General features: G+C 50.0%; 1 protein-coding gene across 6 annotated transcripts in view; it reads left to right on the top strand.

Annotated features, from left to right (window-relative positions):
• The window catches only part of CABP1 (calcium binding protein 1), a 61,375-nt gene extending 43,149 nt beyond the window's left edge, over positions 1 to 18,226 (top strand). For 2 of the 6 annotated variants that reach the window (XM_061385051.1, XM_061385049.1), the window contains exons 2-7: positions 5,991 to 6,167; positions 9,326 to 9,356; positions 9,607 to 9,750; positions 11,700 to 11,809; positions 12,039 to 12,186; positions 17,759 to 18,226. In XM_061385051.1, coding sequence (XP_061241035.1) covers positions 5,991 to 6,167; positions 9,326 to 9,356; positions 9,607 to 9,750; positions 11,700 to 11,809; positions 12,039 to 12,186; positions 17,759 to 17,784 — 636 coding nt within the window. In that variant the 3' untranslated portion in view covers positions 17,785 to 18,226. Of the gene's footprint in view, positions 1 to 997; positions 1,450 to 1,509; positions 4,261 to 5,990; positions 6,168 to 9,325; positions 9,357 to 9,606; positions 9,751 to 11,699; positions 11,810 to 12,038; positions 12,187 to 17,758 lie in introns of those variants that run through there. The other 4 variants (XM_061385054.1, XM_061385050.1, XM_061385052.1 and 1 more) reach the window with 3 other exon arrangements.
• Positions 18,227 to 27,761: the final 9,535 nt, after the last annotated feature.

The following is a 27,761-nucleotide window of genomic DNA, read 5'->3' on the forward strand; positions in this document are numbered from 1 at the left end:
ACCCAAAACTGGACCAAAAAAAAAAAAAAATTCCTGCGAAAGGACCCTCTCCGGACTGAAACTCAGAGCAGTGCGCGGAAGGGTTTTTCCATCAGGGCCCGGAAGGAGCTTGAAGTTCCAGCCTGTCTCTGGTGCCCCCTGCTGAGAAAAGCAGGGGTGCAGGGAAACGTGGATACAGACTCTCCTGGGTCATCTGGCTCCGGGCTGTAGGTCTCGATGGTGACATCTGAGGCTTGAGATGAATTCACATCAAAGCTGGAACCCGGAGGGACGAGGACTTGCCGGCTACCTAAGAAGTTCCATTCATGGGACTGTGACGATCCCTTTGCAAAGGGCGGCCTCTCTGCTTTGCGCCCCGAGGAAGCCGATGAAAGATGCTCTGTCAGGGTCAGGCAGAGGGTTTGGGAGAAGGTTCGTCGCCCTTGCTCGCTCACGCCTGCTGGGCCAGCACTGCCTCCGTCAGGACCCCCTCAGGGCCGGCTCTTGATTTCCCCTGGGTCGGAAAGACCGCACACGGTGAAGGGAGCCAGCGGAAGGAGCTGCTTTTGGCTCAACTGTGCTTCCAGCCCCGAAGCCTCATCCCATTTCAGTGAGGAGGCAAGTGTGAAAAATGGAGCGTGATGGAGAGTCGTCACAAGATCTCCAGGGCCTCGACTGGAGCCGCCATCTCTCGATCTAGCTGCGATGGCCGGGGGTGATTAAGATGCCTGTTCGTCCCTGGGTGCGTGTGTGTGTGTGTGTGTGTGTGTGTGTATGAGAGAGAGAGAGAGAGAGAGAGAGAGAGAGAGAGAGAGAGAGAGAGAGAGAGAGAGAGAGGGAGAGAGAGAGAGACTGCACACACAAGGTTGGGAGCTGCGAAGCCCCGTGGATTTGGGGGCCCAAACTAGCCTGCTTCCCCTTCTGGGTCTGCTGGCCTAATTCCCAGCTGCAGCTGCCATTCTGGGCTCCCCTCCCCGAGGCAATCTCCCCGCAGATTTGACAGCGGGAGGGGAGGGGCCGAGGGAAGGGGAGTGAACCGGGAGAGGACTCGGCTGTAATCTCATGTAGCTGATCCCGCAGCCTTCTCCAGCTCGGCTGCCCTCTGCCATCAGCTCTTCAGGCGGTTTTCTCTGTGCCTGCACTCTCCCCTCCTGCCTTCATCTCCTTAAGAAAGTGTCCAGAAAGTTAAACCCACACACACGAACACACACACAATCCACCAAAAAAAAAAAAAATCAGGGAGCAGGAACAGGCAGACGAGTAAGAGAGCACGCGCGCAGGAGAGAGGGCTCAGCCGGTCTTGGAGGAAGCACGGCGCAGGCAGAGGGAGGCTGGGGTTGGCAGGGACCGGGACTCAGGTCTCTTAGCCCCCGGGAGCCTCCTTCATGGACCCAGGGATCCTGAAAGGGGCTGCCTCAGCTTAGGATGGGCAACTGTGTCAAGTCTCCACTGAGAAATCTCTCAAGGAAGGTATGTTTCTGGAGTTCTTAAGACCTGGGGTGGGAGATTGGGGCATCCTGCCACCTGTCCCAGAGGTTGGGGGCGGAGAGGGTGGTTCTGTCTTGGGCCGCTTCCCTGTTCCTGCCTCTGCATTCCTTCCTATCACAGTTGTCTGTGTCCCGGGGCTCTGAGCTGAAGTTGGGACTTAGAGATGCATGGGGGCCTTTGATTGGGAATTTGCATAAGATTTAGGAAAGAAACCATGTAGGGTCCTTAGGATGTGCATGGACAGAATGCCTCGGGATACACAGGATGAGAAGAGGGTTAAGCTGGACTTTGACTCTGCTGCTGGTGGTTCTTTCCCAGCGGTGGAGGAGGGGTTCGTTCATCTCCTCTGAGAGACTCTGACCCTCTCTGGTGGTCTCTAAGGTCTTCAGAGTTGTGGGTTTTGAAGTAGATCCCATTGTTACTGAGAGGAAACAAGCTGGACATCCCCTTCTACCCTTGAGAATTCTTGAGTCAGGTCAGAGACTCACAAATAGGGCCAGTCTGGCTCAGGGCCCCAGGGTTGTTTCCATCGAGAAATGGAGTATACAGCAAAGGTGTCTGTCAATTGCGTTCTGCAGTGGATGCATTGCTTATACACCAGGATAATATCCTTTTGCAAGAATCCCTTTTGGAAAGCAAATAATCATCTTCCTGCAAGCCTGGGCTTACGTCTGAAGGATCTTGCTTTAGGTGGGCTCTGCCTGTATTTCTGGCCCTCTGTAGTCAGGCCGTAGAAGAAATCCACAGATATTTCGTAAAGGAACAAGAAATATGAGGGATGGTTTCCTCCAATTCTTTCATTTTGCAGAGAAGGAACTTGATTGCCACTCAGGTTAAGTGACTTATCCAAGGTCTCAGGTTTGCTAATGGCTCCTCCACCCCCAACCCGTTCCTACCCCCTCTGTTAGTTTGACAGCCTCTCAATTTAGGACATTTCAGGCTTTTCTGCTCATCTTCTTCCTCATTTAGCTAAGCTGCTCACATCAAATTCCTTTTAATCTTCGCTGTTCCTTGGATCTTTCCGAGGGTTGACTGTTTCTTCTGTGCACACCCCCCACCCCCAGTCATCTGTCATCTTAAAGGAGAGTCCATTGCATCAGACGTGGCCTCCACACTGTTGCAGAGAAGTAGAAATGGATCTGAATTAGTCTAGAGGACCATCGGGCGAATGCCCTTTCCCTGAGTTCTGTCCAGACCTTCAAGAGGTGAACTCAAAGAACAAGAGCTGTCCTTCTGTCCTACCCCACCCATGACTCAGACTTCTTAGGTCTCCTCTTTCTAGCCATGTGACCTTGGGTAAGTTATTTGACCCCTGCTGGGTCTCAGTTCCCTGGTCTATCAAGTGGAAATACTAACATCTACCTCCTAAGGTGATTATGGGGCCTAAAGAAAGAGCTGGGATCACTGTCTGGGATGCAGTACTCAGTATATGTTAGCTGGTGTTAATAGCATTAGAATCATAATTTTATGATTCACAATCATAAAATCATATCATCACAATCATAATCATAAATTTTCTGAGAAGGGAGATGAGGAAAAGGAAATAGGAGAGGTTTTGAGTCCATGGAATAAGGCACAAGATCATAGTAGATATTACATTCAATTTCATTTAAAAAATAATAGTAAACATTGCTTTTTCCTGAATATCTACAAGATCTCCAACATCTGTTATCTCATTTGCTCTTTTCCACCGAGTGGTTCTCTTGCCTATTTTCTAGAGAAAGGAACGAGACTCAAAGATAAGAGTGTTCCTGAGATGCCATCGCTGACTGGAAGCAGGGCTGAGATGTAAACCCTGATCTGTGTGAATCTAGAGGCGGGGTTTTGTTTTTAATTTTGCCTCTCTCTTTTTCTCCTGCTGTCAGAGATGTTATTCATAGATTCGTGAACCTGACCGTACAGATCATCTTAGTCCAAATTCCCACTCGCTGGGCAATGCCCTCTCCCACCACATCAAGTGCTTCCTTACTCATCTCCTCCTCCTGTGAATACCTTCGATGAGAGGGAGCACAGTCTTGGCTAGCTTGTGTTGTTAGAAAGCTGTTAGGTCAGGAGGCCCGCTGGTTCCTCCTGTTGCCCTGCCACACTCAGGACATGTCCCCCTGGTGCCAGGAAACATTGTCATCCCATAGGCTGCTGCCCAGTTGGCTTCCTGTGTGGTGACTGGGAATTGGTGATGGAGAGAGGTGGCCTCCTCCAGGCTCTGAGCTGGGCAGAACTGGGCTGTCAGGTACCATCACTGGCCAGGGAAGAACAGCTGCCTTCCGGGGCAACTGGGTGCCAGACTGGGTTAAGATCAAGAGATTCAGTGGAAATTCCCCAGCCATCGCTGGTTCTTGCTTCGTGGGAGCAAATTTTTCTCTGTCCTCCTCACTTCTTTCCTGATTGGCAAATATTCTCCCACTTCTTCTGTAGCCAGAAGTAAATGCCTTCTGGCGCCTAGCATCTCTCAAGTTGCATCATCATCATCGTCGTCATCATCATTGTCATCATCATTGTCATCACCATGGCAACTCCACATATTCGGCTCTTGCCATGCTCTAGGCACTGCGCAACGGCTCAGTTGCCTCTCACAGAATCCTGTGAGTGGCCCTGATCATCCCCCGCTGGACAGAGAAGGAAACCAGAGCCCAGAGAGGTGAAGTGACCTGCCCAAGGTCACACAGGAGCAAGTGGCAGAGCCAGAATTTGTCCCCAAGACTGTCTGAGTCCAAAGCCAGTTATACTCAATCTCCTCTCTGAGTTCCCTGCGGCCTGCTGCCTCCTCCTCCTGGGTGTGCTCCTCTGAGCCAAGTGAGTGAGAGTGAGCCAGAAACAAAAAGGCTGATTCTCTGCAAAAATCTCTTCTGAGATTATAACTGGGGCTTAACCACAGTTGACTCCCTGGCTCCCTCTGTCCAGAAGGTCTCTCTGGTCCTGCCCTCATTCTAGCCAGGTCCCTGTAGCCTGTGAGAGTGGCCGAGGCTCTGAACCTCTTTTGGTCATCAAACCAGAATGGACCCTGATCACCCCTCAAGTTCTAAGACTACCCAGGGTGACCCTTATTGCACTCCCTGAACTCGGGCCTTGCACTGAGGTCCCGTACCTTGGGTCTGTGTGGCTGCTTGCCCTTAGAGGAACCAGAAAATGGCTCCTTCCTCTCTAGGCCTGGAAGAAGTTTAGAAGTTGGACACGAGTCTAGACTGTAGTCCCACACTGTGGGGCTTTGAGGAGAAGGAGCATGAGGACAGGGCGAGATGTGGGAGACTGCTCTGCTTGTCCACCTGGGAGGGCAGGTTACCCCTTGGGTCTTAGCGTCTTCTCCTGAGTGTGACCTTCTTGGAGCTGGAGGAAACTGACAGGAAGAGGATGCAGCAGAATGGATGTGTGGGACATGCAACTCTGGGGTCCCTGGACAGAGGCAGCCCTCTAAGTTTTCACTGCTCTTTCCTTGGAAGGTTTGGCTCCAGCTCCTTACTCTGGGGGTGGAGGCATGCGAGCTGGGGGCTGAAGGCAGACCACCCCGACCTAGGGGGATGCTGGGCATCCTGGCGGGGAGGCTGGGCTAGGAGAGAATGTTGTGTCTGGACGCTGCTGTTGTCCTAAGGGGACGGTCTGTGGGCAGTGCTGACTTTTTATAGCTGCATGGGAACTATCAGGGAGGAGGATGGGTTGGCCGGGGCCAGGGAGCACGGCTATATTTGGTCAGCACAGAGGGCCTCTGCCTCAGCCTCCAGAGGTCTCTGGACCAGGCACGGAGCCAGCAAAGGAGGGAGGGACGAGGAGGATTGCTGATGGGAGACAGCGTCTAGTCTTGAGGCCACAAGCTGGGTGGAAGCTGACCGACAGAAGTGCTTTGTTTACCCCACCCAGTGCTTTAAATCGGAAGGTCTGGCAAAACCAGGCTGGAGTTACGTCATGCTGTCCCTTCAGAGGGGATGCAGAGCATCCATCTTACCCCAGGCCCCGCCTCTCACACCTGCCTGCTTTATTTCTGTTTGCCATGGCCCCTGTGTCCAGCTGTCACGCTCTGCTGCCAGCTCTGATGGTCCTCGCTACCCTCCAGTGGGTTCCAGCAGGGGTAGGATCAGAGGTCCATTGGGGAGCTTAGCCCTGAGGATTGTGCTGGGATGTTGGGAGTATCTTAGGAAAGGACATTATTCCCTGAATGAACAGAAGCCTCCCTCTGCCTGCTCCTCTCTCTGAGCTTCTGTTTGCACACAAGGGTGTGTTTCTATGCATGTGTGAGTATGTGTGTGTGTGTGTGTGTGTCTGCAGGTGTGCCACACAGTGGGTATCACACCCAGCTCTTCCTGGAGCATCTATTTTGGCCAAAGATCCGGGACTCCGTCTGTCGGACCAGTTTGCCGCCTGCCCCCCGTGCATCCTGAGGGCTCTTTGCACCCTGGTGTTTGCCTCTCAAGGTCTTCTCTTGAGAAGGGCCCCTTCTAGGACTGGGAGCCAGGCTGGGGCCTGGAGGACTCAGCTAGGCCAGAGAGGTGACACCTTGCCTCTGTTTTGTATTTGCTTGGTGCTGGCTGAAGATGCGCCAGGAGGAGACCAGCTACACGGTGGTGCAGACAAGCGAGGAGGGCCTGGCGGCCAGCGGCGAGCTCCCTGGACCACTCCTGATGCTGGCTCAGAACTGCGCGGTCATGCACAACCTGCTGGGCCCGGCCTGCATCTTCCTGCGTAAGGGCTTCGCGGAGAACAGGCAGCCTGTACGTAAGTTGGCCCCGGTGGAGCCGTGTTCGACTTGGCTTCACGGGGCATGAGGAAGGAGGTGCTGAGAAGAAGAGGGGCTCTGTACACAGTGGTGTGCATCCCCCGGCAGACGCACCTCACACCCTCAACTTGTGAACCTGACCCCCAGAGTTTCCCACTCATGGCTGCAGAGCCCTGGTGAGTCCACATCCACCAGCAAAAAAATAATAATAGAAGCTATAGTTGGGGTTTGGGTTTTTTTTTTTTTTTTTTTTTTGAGCACTTAATATGTGCCAGGCACTGTGCTCAGTGCTTTGGTGCTTAAGCCTCAGAGCAACCCCAGGAGGTAGGTACTATTATCTTCCCCATCTGCAGATGAAGAAATTGAGTTGGAGAGTGTAACATGCTCAAAGTAACAGCTGGTGGGCATTAGCGGTAGGATTCAGACTCAGGGAGCCTGCCTCAAGGGCCCCCTGTCTTCTGAACAACAGTACTGAATGCACGGCACCAACCACTAGAACTTTTTATGATGATAGAAACATTTTCCTAATTAGTACGGCCCTCTACAGTAGCCACTAGCTCTTGAAATGTGGCTAGTGCAACTGAGGAAGTAGATTATTAATTTTCTTTGATTCCAATTCCAATTTAAATTGTCACACGTGGCCACTGCCTTGAACGGCCTCTCGTACGTATCTGAACAGTCACAGAGAGGAGGGTATTGATGATGTTATAGATTCAAACATCAGTAGGTTTATTGAATGGTGGTGGTTGAGTTGCTAAGTTGTGTCCGACTCTTGCGACCTGATGGACTGTAGCCCACCAGGCTCCTCTGTCCATGGAATTTCCCAGGGAAGAATGTTGGAGTGAGTTGTCATTTCCTTCTCCGGGGTTTATTGAATGCCACCTGCTAAACACTTTACGTATCTTGCCTCACAGATGCTAACAAAGACCCTGTAAGGTGGTTTCTGGTATTAACCCATTTTACAGATGAGGAATCTGTGGCTCATACAGTGGAAATGACCTGTCCAACGTCCTACATCTAGGAAGCAGCAGATCCGGGCTTTGTCCTTGAGTCCATCTGACTTTAGAGGCCAAACTCATCCCTCGACTGCATAAGTTGGGGAGTGAGGGCCGTGGTGGGCTCTGTTCCCACCTGACCCCCTGAATCGGTGTTCATGGTTTCCCTGTCATGTCAGTGAGCATCCCTGGCTCTGTTCCACATCCCCCGCCACTCTGCCCTGGGGAGCGTGTGATTCAGGGACCAGCCACCAGGACTCAGCCGGACCAGCTCTGGCCACAGGCACATGGCAAAGGGGTACTGGCTTTTCTGCACCCTGGTTCTGGGTTTATAAGAAGCAGAGAGGGGGCTGCAGAGCTGATCCTGGAGATGTGAGAGGCTGCAGGGTGGGAAGGGACTTGTCGCCTCTCCTAGTGAGCATACCCTGCATGTGTGTGTACATGCATATTCTCGCTGATGCTTTCACTTATGGGGGGTACCAGGCATTGAGAAAATGCCAGGGGTGGTCACTCAAGATCCCAGTCTGACTAAGAACAGCTAGTAGGGATAGAGGTAGGAATGGGTAGGTGTTAGAGAGAGTGACAACCCCTCCCTGTGCATGGTGACAGGCTTTTTAAGTGGAAGTCCTTTCAGTCATCTCACAGAGACAGACAGCTTCAGCTAGAAATGCTGCTGGCAGGACCTGGGAGCCTGCAGACTACTCATGCCAAGTTCATGTACACTCTCAGCATGGTCCTGCCATGTATGGCCCCTTCCAAGAGCCGAGTCCTTCCTGTGCAGCTGGTGGTCCTGCAAAATGTTGCTCAACAGCCCCTTTCTAGAAGATTCCCGGGTTTTCTGGCATTGGGATCCCTTGCCCTGGGGCCAGTTTGGAGCAGGTGGGCAGCAACTTCTCACCTGCCCTGGCCCAGTGGGCTAGAACAACCTGTGTGCACAGCTATGGCACGCCCACATGTCTGTTTCCCTGAATGGTTTACCCACACCTGGTGTGCGCTTCCTCAGGACGGGCACACCCTGCCCCTTTGGGCAGGGAGCTATGACATATGGGCAGGATGAGCACTGTGGACCAGTTTTGGAGCCTGCTAGGCATGTCCAGCTGGGCACCGCATCCATTTCATGCCAGTCTGTTTCTCTCCTGGGCAGGCCTGAGGCAGCTGGCACGTCACCAGCCGGAGCCTGCCCTCTGCTCCCTCCGGGCCCACTCTTTGGAGACTTCTCTGCCATCTGTTCGGATGCCTCACCCTGGGGCTTCCTTGACTCCCCAAGGAGACCTGGGCACTGCTTGAGGCTGGAGACGTGTACTTTGGACCCTGGCAGCCGCCAGAGGCACTGGCAGCCCCCAGGGTCCTATGCTGTGTCCTGTGACGGGGCAAGGTCTGCGATGGGAGCCCAACTGGAGAAGGTGGGGCGGTGCCCAGGAAGCAGGGCGCAGCCCTAATCCTGCCTCCACTCCTGCTCCTTCTCTTCCTCCCTCTTGTGCGCCTGTCTGGACCCCACTCTCCCTCTCCCAGCCTCTTGCTTCTCCCATTGCGCCCCCTCAGCCCCTCTTCTCCCCCACTCTTCCTGGTTTCACTGGGCATGTGTGTGTGCATGCTCAATCATGTCCGACTCTTTGCGACCCCATGGACTGTAGCCCTCAAGGTCCTCTGACTATAGAATTTTCCAGGCAAGAATACTGGAGTGGGTTGCCATTTCCTTCTCCAGGGGATCTTCCCAACCCAAGGATTGAACCAGCGTCTCGTGTCCCTGCACTGGCAGGCGGGTTCTTTACCAACTGAGCCACTGGGGAAGCCTTTGGTTTTATTGGGTAGAGCCCTCTTCTGCCTGTTGGAATCCTTCCAATAACCCTATTTTATTTACAGGTTTTGGCCTCCAGATCAGCTCTGTTCCTTGACCACATGCTTGTGTCTGGAATAAGGGGTTAGGGGTGCAGAGGTTCTGGGCCGTGGAAGGGGCTTCTGGCTCCCTGGCCTCTCCCATGTGTGTTGGACAAGTGGGGCTGCACTTTTCCCCTCCAGGACATGGTCCAGGCACACCTCCGCTGCTGCCCATCACCTCCCAGCCAGTGCCTGCTGCCACTGGGATGGCCCTCAGCTGGGCACTGGATGACTTCCGGGCCCCTCCCAGCTGCTAATGGCACATGTTCTTTTGTTTCAGGACAGATCTCTGCGGCCAGAGGAGATTGAAGGTGAGACCTGGCCTCTTAGAGGAGGGTGTTGCTCAGCCATCCAGGAAGATGAGGGGAGGGAGGTGGGTGGGAAGAGGGGCAGAGACGTCTTGGCTTCCTGTGAACAGGGTCTGGTGCAGGGCCAGGCATCCTCTGGGGAGCCGGGCGTTGGAGGAATGCATGAGTCGATGGGTCCCTCGGGGCCGCCTCTGCCCTGGAGACTCTGCGGGTCCTCCCCCTGCACCACGTTCACCTTCCTTCTCTTCCCCAGAGCTCAGGGAGGCCTTCAGAGAATTTGACAAGGACAAAGATGGCTACATCAACTGCCGAGACCTGGGTAACTGTATGCGCACCATGGGCTACATGCCCACCGAGATGGAGCTCATCGAGCTGTCTCAGCAGATCAACATGAACCGTGAGTCCCTCCGCCAGGCACCCCCTTCCCTCCCTGGCCTCGCCCTTGCTGTCCTCTGCCTGGGTTCAAGTTCTGAGCTCCCCCTTCTTCCTAGCTCTGTGACCTGCAGGCAAACCACTTACCCTCCCTGTGCCTGCCTCAGTTTCTTCACCTGTAAAATGAGGGGTGGAATGGGGAGTTAACTGGGGGTATGTTTATTTATTTATTGTTTTTTCTTGGCTTATTTATTCATTCATTTTTTTGGGAAACAGCTTTATCGAGATATTCATATATCATACAGTTGACTCACTTAAAGCCTTCCCTTCAGGGACTTCTGTGGTGGTCCAGTGGTTAGGACTCCTTATTCTCACTGCAGGGGGCATGGGTTTGATCCCTGGTTGGGGAATTAAAGTATAGAATTCAGTGTCTTTTAGTATATTCAGAGTTGTGCAACCATCACCCCAATCAACTTTAAAATATTTTCATGCCCCCTCCACCAAAGAAGTCCTATACCACTCTGCCATCACCCCCAAGTCCCTCCCCAGCCCTGGGCAAGCACTAAGCAGATTTGCCTATTCCGGGCATTTCTTTTTTTGAGTTGAAGTGTGGTTGATTTACAGTATTACATTCAGGTGTACAGCATAGTGATTCCAAATTTTTATAGATTATACTGTATTTAAAGCTATTGTAGAATATTGGCTCTATTCCCTGTGCTGTACAATATACTCCTATGGCTTTTTTATTTTCCACAGAGTAGTTGACATCTCTTAATCCCCAGCCTCTATGTTGCCCCTCCCCCAACCCCCCTTTCTCACTGGTGACTGCTGGTTTGTTTTCTGTATCTGTGAGCCTGTTTCTCTTTAGGGGACATATTTTATTTTTTAAAAAATTATTTATTTATCTTGGCTGTGTTGGGTCTTTGTTGCTACTTGCAGACTCTCTCTAGTGCATTGAGCAGGGGCTACTTTCTGGTTGCGGTGTGTGGGCTTCTCGTTGCGGTGGCTTTTCTTGTTGCAGAGCATGGGCTCTAGAGCGCGAGCTTCAGTAGTTGTGGTGCACGGGCTCAGCTGCCCCATGGCAGGTGGGACCTTCCCAGACCAGGGATCATGTCCCCTGGATTGGCCGGTGGGACTCCCAACCACTGGACCACCAGGAAAGAAGTCCCTAGACACTGTTGAGCTGTAATATTCTAAACAGCCCAATAATCAATACCTGGCACTCAGTAAGACTTGAACAGAGGACGCTATCATTATTGTGTTTTTCTCTGTCTCCCTTTGGCTTCTCCCAGGAGCAGACCAGGAGACAAGGGTTTGAGTGTGCAGTTTACTTAGTAGGGGCAGGACAGAGTCGATAGAGAGTAGGGAGGCAGGAGGGTGAAGACAGGGCACCAAGGCAGAAGGCACTCGAGGAGCTGCCACTGTGGGTGATCGAGCTCAGGGTGCTGGTGTCGAAGGCCCACATGGAGCTGTCTCTCGGGCTGGGTATTTATCCCCCAAGCTCAGTCACCGGCTGCAAGTGTTGTGAGCAGGCCCCAGGGGCAGGTCTCCTGTATTTCCACCCTCTGAAGGCTGGTTGGAAGGTGAGTTCCACTTGCACAGTGAGGGAGAGAGGGGGGCAAGTGCGCCAGGCGCTCATGACTCCTGCTTCCCTCTCAGTCTTTCTGTGTGTTTGTCTCTGTCTCTCTCCTGCTCTGAAATTCTTTGCCTATCTCTGTGACCTCATGTTTCTTTCTCCCCTCTGTACCCCTGTCTAGTTCCTGACTTGTTCCTTTAGTTAGCCCCCGGCCACTCCTCTGAGCTCTTTTGCGATAACCCCCCTGTCCATGGTCACTTCTCTGTCCTCATTTGGCCTCTGCTTTTACCCTGGGCCTGTCGCTGGGAAGGTCAGGGAGGGCTGAAAGCTCCCCTGGTTGTCTAGTTGGAGGTGGGCGGTAGTTAGATGGATGACCTAGCCTGTTCCTCTGTCCCCAGTGGGTGGCCACGTGGATTTTGATGACTTTGTAGAGCTAATGGGACCTAAACTCCTGGCGGAAACGGCAGATATGATTGGAGTAAAGGAACTGCGAGATGCCTTCCGAGAGGTGAGTGGTGGACAGTGGACAGGCGGGGCAGGGGGACTTGTTAGAATTCCCAACCTGAACGGAGACTGGACCTCTGGATCCCACCCCAGGGGAAGAAGCTTGGACAGAGAGGCACTCTGGGGAAAGGGTCGGGGGGGACAATGATGCTGAAGAAGGGGTTCAACCTTGGGATCTGCTTCTGACAGACTTTCTGTTGTAGCAACTCTTCCCTCCTTCATGCCCTCTCTAGTTTGACACCAATGGTGATGGGGAGATAAGCACCAGTGAGTTACGAGAGGCCATGAGGAAACTCCTGGGTCATCAGGTGGGACATCGAGACATAGAAGAGATTATCCGGGACGTGGACCTCAATGGGGATGGACGAGTGGACTTTGAAGGTAGGCGGGTCTTGAGAGTGAAAGAAGAACCAAGACAGGAGTGGGCATCCACAGAGAGCACCCCTCCACATGTGAGTCCACCATGCAGTCATCAATCTGCCCCAACTTCTCATCCCCTTACCCTTCCATCCTTCCACCCCTCTAATCCATTGTCTGTTCCTACACCCATCCATCCATCCATCCATCTTTCCAGATCTCTCTTTCCATGTGTTCATCCATCTGTCTCTTTTTCTGTCCAGGTGCCTATTTATCCACTAATGGATCTCCAAATAATTATCCATAGAATCATTTACCTGTGGCCTTACCTAGCCATCCAGGCATCTATTCATTCTGTACATTCACCCATGCCTCCATCTACCCGTATACCTCCTCCCATCTATCCATGCATCAACGTCCATTTACACATTTATTCTCTACCCGTCCGCCGGTATCTCCACCCGTACTCCCATGGACCTGTTGGTTGTGTGCACAGGCCTTTCCCCATCTGTATCCATCGAATCACCCGTCTGTCCACTCCTGTGTCCCTCTGCCCCCACCCATCTCATTCCATGTCTACTGGCCCACCTTCTCCTGTATCCATCCATGGAGGTATTTTCTGAACACCACATTCCTCAACCTGACACTCAGACCCCTTAAGATCTATCCACAACTCACCTCTCTGGCCACAGCTTTCACCATTCCTTCACTCACACTCCACCTTAAAACCACAGGTGATCCAAAAGCCTGCCAAGCTCTCATTTGATTACACTATTCTTTTTGTCAGGATGCCTTGTATTCTATTCTTCCCTGGGGTTAAAGTCTATTCCATCTTTAAGACCCAGCAGTGGGGCCACTTCCCTCCGTCCCCAGACTGAGCTTCCTCTTTTCTGGGCTTTCACAGCACCTCAGGCTTACCCTCATTCTTCACACTGGCCCCTAAGCGCTAGTTATATCTCCACTGAATTCTGAACTTTTGGAGAAAAGAGGAACCCTACTTACTTTATCTCTGAGATTCCCACAGAACTCAGTACCTGACACATAGCGAATGCTCAGTAAAAGTGTTTTTAAAATAGTAATAATCATAATTAGTGATCATCCTAACTGTACATGCTCTATACAGTCAGCAAAAACAAGACTGGGAGCTGACTGTGGCTCAGATCATGAACTCCTTATTGTAAAATTCAGACTTACATTGAAGAAAGTAGAGTAAACTACTAGACCAGGTATGATGTAAATCAGATCCCTTACGATTATATAGTGGATGTGACAAATAGATTCAAGGGATTAGATCAGATAGAGTGCCTGAAGAACTATGGACAGAGGTTCATGACATTGTACAGGAGGCAGTGATCAAGACCATTCTCAAGAAAAAGAAATGCAAAAAAGCAAAATAGTTGTCTGAGGAGGCCTTACAAATAACTGTGAAAAGAGAAGCAAAAGGCAAAGGAGAAAAGGAAAGATACACCCATTTGAATGCAGAGTTCCAAAGAATAGCAAGGAGAGATAAGAAAGCCTTTCTCAGTGATCAATGCAAAGAAATAGAGGAAAATAATAGAAGGGGAAACACTAGAGATCTCTTAAAGAAAATTAGAGATCCCAAGGGAACATTTCATGCAAAGATGGGCACAATAAAGGACAGAAATGGTATGGATCTAACAGAAGCAGGAGATATTAAGAAGAGGTGGCAAGAATACACAGAAGAACTATATAAAAAAGGTCTCCATGACCCAGATAACCACAATGGTGTGATCATTCACTTACAGCCAGACATCCTGGTGTGTGAAGTCAAGTTGGCCTTAGGAAGCATCACTATGAACAAAACTAGTGGAGGTGATGGAATTCCAGCTGAGCTATTCCAAATCCTAAAAGATGATGCTGTGAAAGTGCTGCACTCAACATGCCAGCAAATCTGGAAAACTCAGCGGTGGCCACAGGACTGGAAAAGATCAATTTTCATTCCAATCCCAAAGAAAGATAATTCCAAAGAATGTTCAAACTACCACACAATTACACTCATCTCACACGCTAGCAAAGTAATGCTCAAAATTCTCCAAGCCAGGCTTCAACAATACATGAACCATGAACTTCTAGATGTTCAAGCTGGATTTAGAAAAGGCAGAGGAACCAGAGATCAAATTGCCCACATCTGTTGGATCATGGAAAAAGCAAGAGAGTTCCAGAAAAACATCTATTTCTGCTTTATTGACTATGCTAAAGGCTTTGACTGTGTGGATTACAACAAACTGTGAAAATTTCTTAAAGAGATGGGAATACCAGACCACCTGACCTGCCTCCTGAGAAATCTGTATGCAAGTCAACAAGCAAGAGTTAGAGCCAGACATGGAACAACAGATTGGTTCCAAATTGGGGAAAGAGTACATCAAGGCTGTATATTGTCACCCTGTTTATTTAACTTCTAAGCAGAGTGCATCATGCAAAATGCCAGGCTGGATAAAGTTCAAGCTGGAATCAAGATTTCCAGGAGAATTATCAAATACCTCAGATACGCAGATGATGCCATCCTTATGGCAGAAACTAAAGAGCCTCTTGATGAAAGTGAAAGAGGAGAGTGAAAAAGTTGGCTTAAAGCTCAACATTCAAAAAACGAAGATCATGGCATCCGGTCCCATCACTTCATGGCAAATAGATGGGGAAACAATGGAAACAGTGACAGACTTTCTTTTCTTGGGCTCCAAAATCACTGCAGATGGTTACTGTAGCCTTGAAATTAAAAGACGCTTACTCCCTGGAAGGAAAGTTATGACCAACCTAGACAGCATATTAAAAAGCAGAGACATTACTTTGCCTACAAAAGTCCATCTATTCAAAGCTATGGATTTTCCAGTAGTCATATATGGATGTGAGAGTTGGATCATAAAGAAAGCTGAGCGCCAAAGAATTGATGCTTTTGAACTGTGGTGTTGGAAAAGACTCTTGAGAGTCCCTTGGACTGCAAAGAGATCCAACCAGTCCATCCTAAAGGAGATCGGTCCTGAATATTCATTGGAAGTACTGATGCTGAAGCTGAAATTCCAATACTTTGGCCACCTGATGTGAAGAACTGACTCATTGGAAAAGACCCTGATGTTGGGAAAGGTTGAAGGCAGGAGGAGAAAAGGATGACAGAGGATGAGATGGCTGGATGGCATCACTGACTCAATGGACGTGAGTTTGAGTGAACTCTGGGAGTTGGTGATGGACAGGGAGGCCTGGCGTGCTTCGATTCATGGGATTGCAAAGAGTCGGACACGACTGAGCGACTGAACTGAACTGAACTGAACATTTATTATGTACCAGTCACTGTACTAAGTACCTTTACATGTATTATCCCATTTAATTTTTACAATGACTCCAGGGACTGCACTATTATTACCTCATGTTACAATTGAGTAAACTGAGCCTCAAAGAAGTAAGATAACTTGCTTCTCTTACAGAGAAGCAGAGCTGGGTCATGAACTCAGGCCTGGAATCTCAGCCATTCCATACATTATACTGTTCATGACAGCATCCAAGGCACCATGGGATACAGGGGGAAAAAAAACACAGCAAAACACTGATTCTAAACTCCATGAACTTGCATGCTGAGCAGAAAGGCAAGATAAACATGAGCTAGACTGTGAATATGTCCAGAACACAAAGGCTGGGAGGCCTTTTCTGAGGCCTTCAAGGTCCCAGATCTTCATCTTGATCTTCAAGGTCAGGAGAGTGTGGCAATGGAGAGGCTTGGCTACCAAAGGCTTGGCTACCACCAGAGCTGAACATTTCAGGTACCCTGCGTCCAGGCAGTGACCGCCATAGATGACAGCTCTTCCCTGAAAGCCCAGTATCTCCCATTAATTCTACCAGCATGTGTTGTACATCAGCTGTGTGCCAAGACCTGATCCCCACCTTGAGGAGCCCATGACCAGCAAGGAAAAGAGAAGCCGGCAGTACAGTCCATGCCATTTGGGGGAAAGTACAGCAGGCTGTTGCATACAGTGGGGGCACCTTTGCCAAAGTGGCAAGGATTAAGGAAGGCTTCCTGGAGGAGGCTGTAAGTAAGCAGAGCCCTAAGAGACAAGTAGGAGTCACCAGGTGAAAAAGAAGGAAGAGATATTTGCCTTATGGAATTGAAAACTCATATCTACACAAAAACCTACAAACAGATTTACTGTTTATAGCAGCCTTACTTATAATTGCCAAAATTTGGAAACAACCAACATGCCCTTCACTAGGTGAATACATAAATAAAACTATGGTATACCCAGGCAATGGAATATTATGCAGCGTTGGAAAAGAAATGTGCTATCAAGTGATGAAAAGACATGGAAGAAACTTAAATGCACAGTTAGCGAAAGAAAATCTGAAAAGGTTGCATACTCTGTGATTCCAACGATATGACATTCAGGAAAAGGCAGAACTATGGAGACCGGAGACAATGAAAAGATCAGTGGTTGCCAGGAGTTGTTCGTGGCAGGAGGGATGAATAGGGGGAACACAGAGGATTTTTAGGCAAGTAAAACTATTCCGTGTGATACTGTAATAGGGATACATGTCATTATACATTTGTCCAAACCCATAGAGCCTCCAGGCCTTCCCAGGTGGTGCTCGTGGTAAAGAACCTGCTCGCTGATGCAGCAGACTCAGAGAGGCGGGTTTGATGCCTGGTTGGGGAAGATCCCCTGGAGGAGGGCATGGCAACCCGCTCCAGTATTCTTGCCTGGAGAATCCTCATGGACAGAGAAGCCTGGGGGACTACAGTCCATAGGGTCATACAGAGTTGGACACGACTGAAGCGACTTAGCACATGCATACGCACAGAGAGTCTCCAACACCAAGGATAAATCCTAATGTAACCATGGACGTGGGGTAATAATGATGAGTCAAGATAGGTTCATCTGTAAGCAACATCCTACTCTGCTCAGGGATGTTGGTGATGGAGGAGGCTGTGTATGTGTGTGTGTGTGTGTGTGTATAGAGGCAGGGGGTAGATGGAAAAATCTGGACTTCCTGCTCAATTTTGCTGTGAACCTAAAACTGCTCTAAAAAACAAAGTCTAGTTAAAAGAGAAGGGAGTGGGACAGGTTGCAGGAAAGCTAAGACGGGAGGGGAGGGGGAAGTCAGCTCCACCTCCATGGAGTTGAACTTCGTGGTGGGAGGTGAGTAGTGACAGGTGAGGCTGGAGCTGTCAGCTGGGGCCAGAACAGGAAGGCCTTGGGGTTGTGCCCGTTGTCCTGTGGGGACCATGAGAGGTTTGAAAGGGGTCACACGTACAGATAGAAAGATCCTGCTGGCTGCTGCAAAGAAGAGGGATTGGAAGATGCTGGATGGGGGACCTCCCTGGTGGTTGGGGCAGCTAGGATTCCATGCTCCCACTGCAGGGAGCCTGGGTTCAATCCCTGGTCAGGGAACTAAGATCCTGCATGCCACGTGGTGGGCGAGACCAAAAAAAAAAAAAAAAATTCCGGATCGACACTGGGGACCAGCACGGGTCAGAGATGGTGGCCACAGACCGGGAGGGAGGCATCAATCTGAGGAAGGTGAGGCGCAGTGTCCTGGACCCTGACTGCTGCTTTCTCCCCACCCCCGCCCATCCCACCCGCCCCCACCGCAGAGTTTGTCCGGATGATGTCCCGCTGAGGCCGCCAGGGCCCCTCCAGGACCGCCAAACTCCGCGGGGCGGGAGAAGAAGAGCCTGAGCTCGCCTCACCCTGCCGCCGCCGCCACCGCCGCCGCCGCCGCCGCCCAGAGCCCAGGATGTACTGGCGGACGGGGCCTGCCTGCACCCCGGGGAGGTGCCCACCCCGGACCCCCACCCCTCCGCACTGTGAAAAAGACTCACGACTCTTGCAACTGGAAAGGGGGGGGCGCCCGCCAACGAGGAGGCCACCATGCCAGGCCGGCAGAGGTCAGGCCGGGCGCCGAGTGCCAGGGACCAAGCCGCTGCTGGCTGGGGTCGGGGGGCCCACACAGCATGTCTGCCCCAGGGCAGAGCCTCTCACCACCTTCCTTAGCTCTGTGCCCGTTCCAGCTCGCCTCAGCCCTGTTATCTCAGAACCAATAAAAATATTTCCAAGAGGAAGGCGGCTCTGGGGGTTCTTTGCTTCTCCTGCCTGGTTAGATGGGTACATGCATTTCCTGAGTACCAGCTGCACACAGGGAACTGGCTGAAAAACCTCCCTGCCCTCGCCTTGTGTTGAGTTCCATGAGGTCCCCAGCCTCTTCCACACTCATCTCAGAAGCCAGAACCTGGTACCTTTAACTGAAAGGGAGACTGGGGCATATACAGATGTAGCTGAATGCACCGCTGCCCCAAACAGTCAAGTTCTGTAAGGAAAGGAGACTGGATACGGCTTGTGCAAGCCCTGGAACGGGGTCTGCCTCACTTCCCACCTCCCTGGAGCTTTCACACTGGTTGGGGAGACCGACAGGAGTTAATCACATCCATATGTGATTATAAATTGTGATCCTGCTTTTAAGGAAAAATGTGGGGACCTTCAGTGGGGTAGAATAAGGAGGTCTGGACTACTCTCCCGGGAGGTCAGGAGAGGCTTTCCTGAGGAAGTGATAACACGGTTTTTGCCCAGGAGGAAATCCCAGAGTGTGTGAAGAGACAGATGTAGAATCAGCCTTCATTCTCTCCGCCGAGCGAGAAGCAGGATAGTGTTGGGTCCTGGATTTATTATGCTCATTGTGTGACTTTGGGCCAGCCACATCCCCTCTCTGAACCTCAGTTTCCTCATGTGCATTAAGGGGATAATAAAGCCCACTGTAAATGATCTTGGGGTATTGCAGTGCCCACCTCCAGAGGCCTCGAAATAGTGCAAGGTGGCATTACTAAACAGGATCCATTGTAATCACTGTTATTAATTTCTATAATTGAAGGCTTAAAGAAGTCTGAAGGAGAAGTTTGTGGGCAGAAGTTGCCCAGAATCTTTTGATAGGCTTGAGGCATAATCTGATTGGTGTGTGGGATGGACCCATGGACTCCAAGCCAGGGGTTCTCAAACTTGAGTTTGCGCATCAGGAGTACCTGGAGGGTTTATTAGGCATCCCCATCCCAATGATTCAGATCCACTGTTTGGGACAGACTTTGTGAATTTGCATCTCTCACAAGCTACCAGGGGATGCTGATGCTTTCAGGACCTCAATGGGAATAACACAGCTGAACATCCCAGACACACGGGACGTAGCTAGTGGAGGCTGTGGGCTGCAGGCTGGAAGCGGGAGGTAAGTAGACACTCCCCTGCCTTTCTGTAGCCACTGAGAGAGGATCCGTGTTATCAGATCCATTAGAGGATGGTGGGCTCCGCCCCCCCCCCCCCGGCTCCACCCCCTAGAGGCTTGGGTAATCCCCAAATCCCCAGAGCCAGAGGGGCTGGGAGCTCCAAATTCACTGGAATAATCCAATTCGGAGACTAAGCCCTTGGCTTTGTGCCCTGGTGGGCAGATCTGCAGCCTTGCCTGCTCCTGTACCTAGCTCTGCCCAGAGACTCCAGATCCACACTGTTTCAGAAATCCAATGGCCCAGAGCCACTTGTAGAAAGAGCGTGTCTGGGGGGCATCCCTGTCAGCTGACAGGGATGAGCCCTTGAGGGCACCACAGGGAGAAAATAGAGTTAGGGTGTCAACTGAGGACACTGTCCTCAGTTCTGTGGTTTGCTAGAGTCACAGACACAGCGGCTATGATAAACGGACTTGAGAAGGTGTCAGGCCACTGTTCAGAGGAGCCCTCATGCCCAGGACCAGGGGAAGCCCAGAGGCGGGGCTTCTGCCTCCTCCAGTGCTGAAACCCCTTGAACTTGTTGTATATCTAGGCATTCCTAATAAGATCATTTGAAGAAGAGGTTCTCTTCCTTTCCAAGAACCGAGGCTCACTTTCCTAGATGAACCCTATCCCAGGCAGGAACTCTTTCTATATGTTCTTCCCAGGCAGGTGTGTCATCTTAGAAGAGTTCTCATTGTCTGTGAGGTCTGAAACTGAGCCTGGATGTGCCTCCTTGGACCTGTAAAATCCAATACATTCACTCATTCAAGCATGCATTCAACTGATTTTTATTGAGCACCTAGTCTGCACCAGGTCCTCTGCCTAAGTCCCTGTCTCCTAGAAGCTCAGACTCTAGTAGAGGAAACGAATAAGAAGGCAGACAAGGCTAATGTACTGGTAGAAGTGCTATTTACCAGCTTACTTATGAGGTTAGCCTAGGAGGAGTGAGTGTACTAGAATCTACCCACCAATCTGGTGGGGTGGAAGGGACAGGTGTGCTAGGACCTCAAGGATCAGCTGTGCCCAGTCAGAGGAATTGAGGTGAGGAGTGGAGTGTTTCTAGTTAAGGGAACAGCAGAAGCAAAGGCCCAGGGATAAGAGAGAGTGTGGCTTCTTCGGGAAATGAAGCAGAATTCCACTTGGCTGGTGTACAGGGCTGGAGGAAGGAGCAGAGATGATGCTGGTCAGAGAGGAAAGGCCTGATCCCACCCAGACCTTGGAGAGTGGAGCTTGATTGGGACAGGGCTCAGGGGGGACTTATGAGGGGCAGCATCCTTGTGTGAGCCAGGCCCACGGCAACAGAATACCTGGTGCTTAGCTTAGAAAGGGCCCATATTTAACAGATAGGTCCAGAGCATGGAACAAATTCACAGGGCAGCTCGGGGGCAGCCAGGGGCTGCCAGGAAGCATCCTTATAGCAGCATGGTTGAGAGTCTGGTTCTGACCAAAAGACGGAGAAAAACAGACATCCCGTGCCCTTAATAGAAGAACACACCCCTTGGGGGTGTTGCTGAGAGGAAAGAACCCTAGCCGGAGCCGAGCTGAGCCGGAGTGTGCCTCTAGCTCCAGCAGGCAAGTGGCAGGAAATTCGGAGTACGGAAAAACACGTTGAGACATACCGTGAGTATTCCATCAGCAAAATTCAGACCTGGGAAGCTTCACAGGTCAAAGGGCTCAAAAGCTTCAACATATAAATGACAAGAAAAAGAAAGGGATGGACGGAGGGCTTGTAGATGAAAAGAGACTTAAAAGGTGTCAAGTTTTTGGTTTTTTTAAGTGGGCCTAAATAAATGACAGTTTTAGAGATGTGCACTTGAGTTGGGAAAAAAAAAAAAAACATAAATAGAAGAGAATTATTCTTGTAAAAGTCTGAATAGTGGTTCCTTTTAGGGCGAGAGAGAGGGAGGGGACTGTGATCGAGCTTCCTTGGTGGGTCAGACAGTGAAGAATCCGCCTGCAATGCAGGAGATGTGGGTTCAATCCCTGGGTGGGGAAGATCCCTCGGAAAAGGAAATGGCAACCCACTCCAGTATTCTTGCCTGGGAAATTCCATGGGCAGAGGAGCCTAGAGGGGTCCTAGCAGAGTCCATGGGGTCGCAAAGATTCGGACACAATTGCCCAATTAACACACTTAGCGAGAGAGAGGGAAGGGACTGTGATTGGGACAACGCACAGAGAGGGGCTTCTGGGGAGTCTGACAAACTTCTGTTTTTTCAAAAATACTTATTTATTTATTTGGTTGCTCTGGGTCCTAGCTGCAGCATGAGGGATCTAGTTCCCTGACCAGGGATCAAACCCGGACACACATTGGGCACAAGGAGTCTCAGCCATGGACCACCAGAGAAGTCTGCAAAGTTCTATTTCTTGATCCATATGGTTGTTACAAGGTTGTTTGTCTCTCACTTAGTTGTACATTTATGCCAGGGTATTTTTCAGTTTTTCTTATTTTACGATAAAAGTTTGGTGTTTTTTTTTAAGTATGAGCTCAGAAGTCAGCCACTAGTTTTCAAATCTCAGCTCTGCCACTTACAAGCTGTGTCATTTTGGGTAAGTTATAAGATCCTCTGGGGATTTCCCCGGTGGTCCAGTGGTTAAGAATGAATCTGAATAAATTAAAAAAAAAAAAAGAATAAATTTGCACTTTCACTGCAGGGGACATGGGTTCCATCCCTGATGAGGGAACTAAGATCCCACAGGCCTCAAGATGTGGCTGAAAAAAAAAAAAAAACCACGCTGGGCCACAGTTTCCTCATCTGCAAAATGGGGATGATGTTACAGTGTTGTTCTGAGGATAAAACACGCTACTGTACTCGAAGCCCTTGGAACAGTGCCTGGCACACAGGAAGTCTGGTACATGTTTATGCTATTTTTGTTACTATTGTGTTGTTATTCCTTTTTCCCCTATCCCTCTCTCCCATGTGTCTTCATGCCTCCGTGATTCCCTCTCAAGGAAAGGGGAATGGAGAACTAGCCTTGGCATGCCTTAATGGCTGTGGCTGAACCTCTCGTTGACAGTGACAAGCTAATCACAGAAGAAGTCTGGGATCTGGCTCTATGACCAGGCAGTGACAGTCTGCATGGTGTGGACCTGCAAAGCGGTCCTGATGCTCTTGGCTGTGCTTGCGGCTTAGGCTGAGGGGCCAGGATATCCCTTCACCCCTCTGGAGGTATCTGCCACCTGCTCCCATGATCTTGCTGATGTCTGTCTTTCCTAGAAGAAGGACAAAGGGGCTGAGGTTCATGATCAAGGCATGGGCTTTGATGATAATATGAACTTGCTTAACCCGTCTCTGCCATTTAACCAAGTTAAGGGATATAGGTGTTAAGGGAGTCCCTCTTCCTCTTTGAGCCTTGTTGCTGCTGCTGCTGCTAAGTCGCTTCGGTCGTGTCCAACTCTGTGCGACCCCATAGACGGCAGCCCACCAGGCTCCCCCATCCCTGGGATTCTCCAGGCAAGAACACTGGAGTGGGTTGCCATTTCCTTCTCCAATACATGGAAGTGAAAAATGAAGTAAAGTCGGTCAGTCGTGCTCGACTCTTAGCGACCCCATGGACTGAAGCCAACCAGGCTCTTCCATCCATCGGATTTTCCAGGCAAGAGTACTGGAGTGGGGTGCCATTGCCTTCTCTGTGAGCCTTGTTATCCATTAGTTATGATAATAAGTGCATGTACCTGGGTGGGGGGGTGATTTGGAGAAATACCCCATGCATAGTGCTTAATAGAGGGCCAGGCTCAGGGCTCTGCCTAGAATGCTTTTCCCTACATTCATTGAGTGGCTGGATCTTTCTCATTTCTTGGGGTTGGGCTTAAATAGTTCCTTGGCTTCCCTTCTAAAGGAAGAAAGGAAGCCACTGTCACATCTCGTTCATATTCTTTAGAGCATATGTGACATTTCTGGCCTGACATACTTTATTAGATTACAATATATTCTTCCTTTCATTCTTTGACACCCCCTGCCCCTCACTAGAATTGAGAATCTCCATGTTGGCAGGGACCACCTCTACCTTGTTCACTGCAGTATCTCCAGTGTCTAGTAGGTACCTGACAATTATTTACTGAAAAAAATGAAAAAAACCCACAAATCTATAAATATGCATTATTCGCTTCTCTGTGGTCTGTCTTCTCTGACTGGTTTGTGAGGGACATAAGCACAAGCCTAGTCAGGCTTGTTCTCTGCTGTGTCTCCTGAGCCCCTCGCCCTGGTCAGTGTGCATTGCATGACCTGTAAATACTTGGCAGGGGAACATGGCTGGCGGTGTGGAGGGCGGCAGTCGTCTGTGAGCACTGCTCTCAGGCGCAGGAAGCACTCCAGGCCCTGTCCCTGGTGGCTTCTTGACTTAGGCCACACTCTGTTCCAATGCTGCATTTTTGCGGACCATTTCTTTGTGCTGCAGGCCCCTCAAAGTGATAGGCAGTGCCCTATATTGGGAAAACAGACAGAGGATTGGGAGTTGGGCAGACCTAGACACTAGTCTCTGATGATCAATCACTAACAGTCTCTGGGACCTTGAGTCAGTTGCTGAAGCTTCAGTTTTCTCATCTGTAACATTGTCCAATAGGGTGTGGCTATTTAAGTGAAGGCAAACTCAGTAAAAATTTACTTCCCTAGGTGTACTAGCCACATCTCATGTGTTCAATAGCCGCGTGTGGCAGGGGTTCGCTGTGTTAGATGGTGCAGATATGGTACATTTCCATCACGGTGGGAAGTTCAAGTCTAAAGGAACAGCTGACAAGTAAACTGGCATGCAAGCACTGGTTACTACATTTCTTCTTGCTTCCCTAGTTTGCCCATCTCATGGGGAAGGAGTGGAAAGGATACAGCAGCTGCTTTACAGTGTTGTTGGGTATGTTAAGTCCTTTCCATTCCTTATTTCACTCCATCTATACAACCACTCTATTTTACCACAAGGAAACTGGGGTTCAAAGAGAGTTTATGACCTGTCAAGACTGTCCCTGGTGTTCCCAACTCCAAAAAATTGTGTCCTTAACACAAGAGGAGTCTGGGAGATAGTAAGAACAGCTAATACGTAGGAAGCGCTGATGATGGCCGTGTGAGGCTCTCTTGGAAATTCGCTTTATATAAATCTCATCCCAACCCTGGGCGGCTGAGCGTTCTCACCACTTCATTTACAGGTGAGGAAGCTAAAAGCGCAGAGAGGAAGTGACTTGCCCATGGCTACCAGATGGGAAGACGCTTGTTGTCTCTGACCTTGTCCCAGGCAACTTCCCCGTGACTCATATCCTCCTGGGGGAAGCCAAGAAAAGCCAAGTCCATACTCCCTCCCGTGAAGTTGGAGACCCAGCCAGGTTTCTCTTGGTCCAAGCTGCCTATTTGGGACAGGACCAGGAGACACCATGGGCTGGTTCCCCTCCTCTCTGGGTGGCTCTGGTCTCCTTGCTGTCTAACTGCTGGAGGCCCTGAGCGTGGAAACTTGGCTTTGGGACCAGACCACCCACCTCCAAGACCAAGGGCTGGCAGGGCGGGCTGAGCAGAAGGCAGGGCTGGCCCCCGCCCCCTCTCTGTGTTTACCTTTTGAACTTTTATTGTGAGCTTATCTTTAAAGTGGAAAAATATTCCATAAACTTAAAATAGGCAAGACTTAATTAATAGCATGCTTTGTTCTTCTGATCCTTATCCGTACAGGAAGACCCACCCCTTTTTGGTTTTGTGGGTCAAGGTGAAATTACCCCTGGGGGCTTCCAAACAGCTGCTTCATTTTCTACTTTTGAACTCTGAGACCCTTTGGCTTTTCCCTCCTTGGGGTGGAAAGGCTTTTCTCATCTCGTTCGCCTAAGGATTTCACCAAGGCCTTTTCTTTTTACCCTATCACTAGTCTTACATGTTTCAATTATTTCTTCTCATGTGATTAATAGCTACTGTGCATTGAAGACCTACTCTGTTAAGGGCTCCTAACACTCTTACATGGTAGATCTTATTTCCATTTTACAGATGGAAACAGGCCCAAAGAGGAAAAATGACTTTCCCAACGCTGCACAACTCTAAGATGTGGAGCTTGGCTTTGAATCTAGGCTCCATGCCTCCACACACCCATGACTAATATTTTACTGACTGCTTAGCTCTGGGCTCAAGGGTCTAAAACATGTCCTTTTTACTTTCCTTGTTTAAAACCTCTCTTTTTACTTCTTACAGTCCTACAAGGCATGTATAATTATTCTCACCATTTCACAGATGAGGAAACTTTGGCTCAGAGAGGTGAATTCATTTACCCAAAGTCACACAGCAATCAATGGTGGAGCTGTGATTTGCACCGAGCTGTGTCTGATAGGTAGCTTGGAAAAGCAGTAGATTAGAAGCCAAAACCCCGCACAGATTTTGGTTCCTCATTGTATGGGCAATCCACTTAAGCCTTCTGAACTTCATTTCTTATCTGCGAAATGGGGACATTTTGTTTTCCTAACTTCTTGTGGTGGTTGTGAGAATCAAATGGCTCAGAAACAGTGGTTCTTGAGAACTGTTCCCTCAGGGCCTGAGTTTATCCCAGTTTTGGATGGAATTGTGGTAAATTTTGTCTTTGTGAAATTCTCTTCTGAGTTTTCCAACAAAATGTGTATCTTTCTTCCACGAACAGAGAAGAATAATCTATGTCCTTTTTTAAACCATCTCATTCAATCCCCACAACGGCCATGAGATGGATGCTCTTTTTTGCATTTTAGGAGAGAGGCGATTAGAAGGAAAAGGAGTGACAGCTGGGAGCTGCTGAGGAAGCAAGGGAGCCCAGTTCTGTTTGACCGTCAAATCTCCACGCACATCACTCCATGGAGGGCAAATTCTCCATTGTGAGAAGGTTCTGGAGGGTTTGTAGTGTTTGTTTGTTTTTTTAGATAGACTTTATATTTTAGAGCAGTTTTAGGTTCACAGCAAAGCCGAATGGAAAGCACTTAGAGTTCCCATATTACTCCCCATCCTCACTCCATACACAGTTGTTCTGCCATCAACATCTCTCATCAGAGTGGTCCATTTGTTACAACTGATGAACCTACACTGACGTGTCATTATCACCCAAAGTCCAGTTTATACTGAGGTTCACTCTTTAGTGCTGTATATTCTATGGCTTTAACCAAAAGTATAATGACATGTCCCTGGAGGAGGGCAAGGCGACCCACTCCAGTATTCTTGCCTGGAGAATCCCATGGACAGAAGAGTCTGGAGCGCCACGGTCCATAGGGTCGCAAAGAGTTGAACAGGACTGAAACAACTTAGCAAACACACACACACACACACACACACATAATGACATGTGTCCACCATTACAATATTATACAGAGTAGTTTCGCTGCTGTGACATGACTGAAGCAACTTAGCATGCAGGCATGCGTGCAAAAGTTCCCTGTCCTTTGCTTATTCATTCCTCCATTCCCCACAACAACCCTCGGCAACCACGGATCTTAGTGTCTCCATAGTTTTGGCATCATACAGTATGTAGCCTTTTCAGATTGGCTTCTTTCACTTAGTACTATGCATGTAAGGTTCTTCCACATCTTTTTATGGCTTGATAGCTCATTTCTTTTTTAGCACTGAATAATATTAGAGTATTGCATTGTTTGGAGGTACCATAGTTTATTTATCCATTCACCTACTGAAGGACATCTTGGTTGCCTCCACATACTGTCAGTTATAAACAAAGCTGCTGTCAGCATCTGTGTGCGGGTTTTTGCGTCGATGTGGGTGTTCACCGCCTTTGGATAAACACCCAGGAGTTTGATGGCTGAATATCACAGTAAGAGCACGCTGAGTAGTAAGAAGCTGCCAAACTGTTTTCCAAAGCGGCTTACCATTCTCACCAGCAGTGAATGAGCACTTCTCCTCCTCTGAAGAGCTGAAGCAGTTTTTGGAGAAAACCAGCCCCAGCTAAAGGGGGCGGGGATGCAGCCACTCTGAGAGTCCTTGTGCTCTGAGATGGGGCTGACCTTCCACAGCAGGCAGGAGACATTGGAAGCTGGAGAGGATTGCCTGGGCCCGGTGCCACCAGGGAACTGACACCCTTCTCTGCTTTCCTAGAGCTCGCACTCCCTGCCGTGTGGACAGCCAGCCTTGAGAGGAGGTCCAGGGCTATTTGGGGACTCCTAGGTCAGAGACTTTGGATGTAATCCTGCCTCGGAGTCAGGCCCTCCAGTCTGGCTTGGCAGCTGGGACCCTAACACTTTTGTCTCCCCCCACTACCCCCATCTCAGGGGGCTTCCCTGTGGCTTAGATGGTAAAGAATCTGCCTGCAATGCAGGAGACCTGGGTTCGATCCCTGGGTTGGGAAGATCCCCTGGAGTGGCAATCCACTCCAGTATTCTTGCCTGGAGAACCCCATGGACGGAAGAGCAGGGCAGGCTACAGTA

This window comes from Bos javanicus, chromosome 17, assembly GCF_032452875.1.
Source record: "Bos javanicus breed banteng chromosome 17, ARS-OSU_banteng_1.0, whole genome shotgun sequence".
NCBI lineage: Eukaryota > Metazoa > Chordata > Mammalia > Artiodactyla > Bovidae > Bos > Bos javanicus.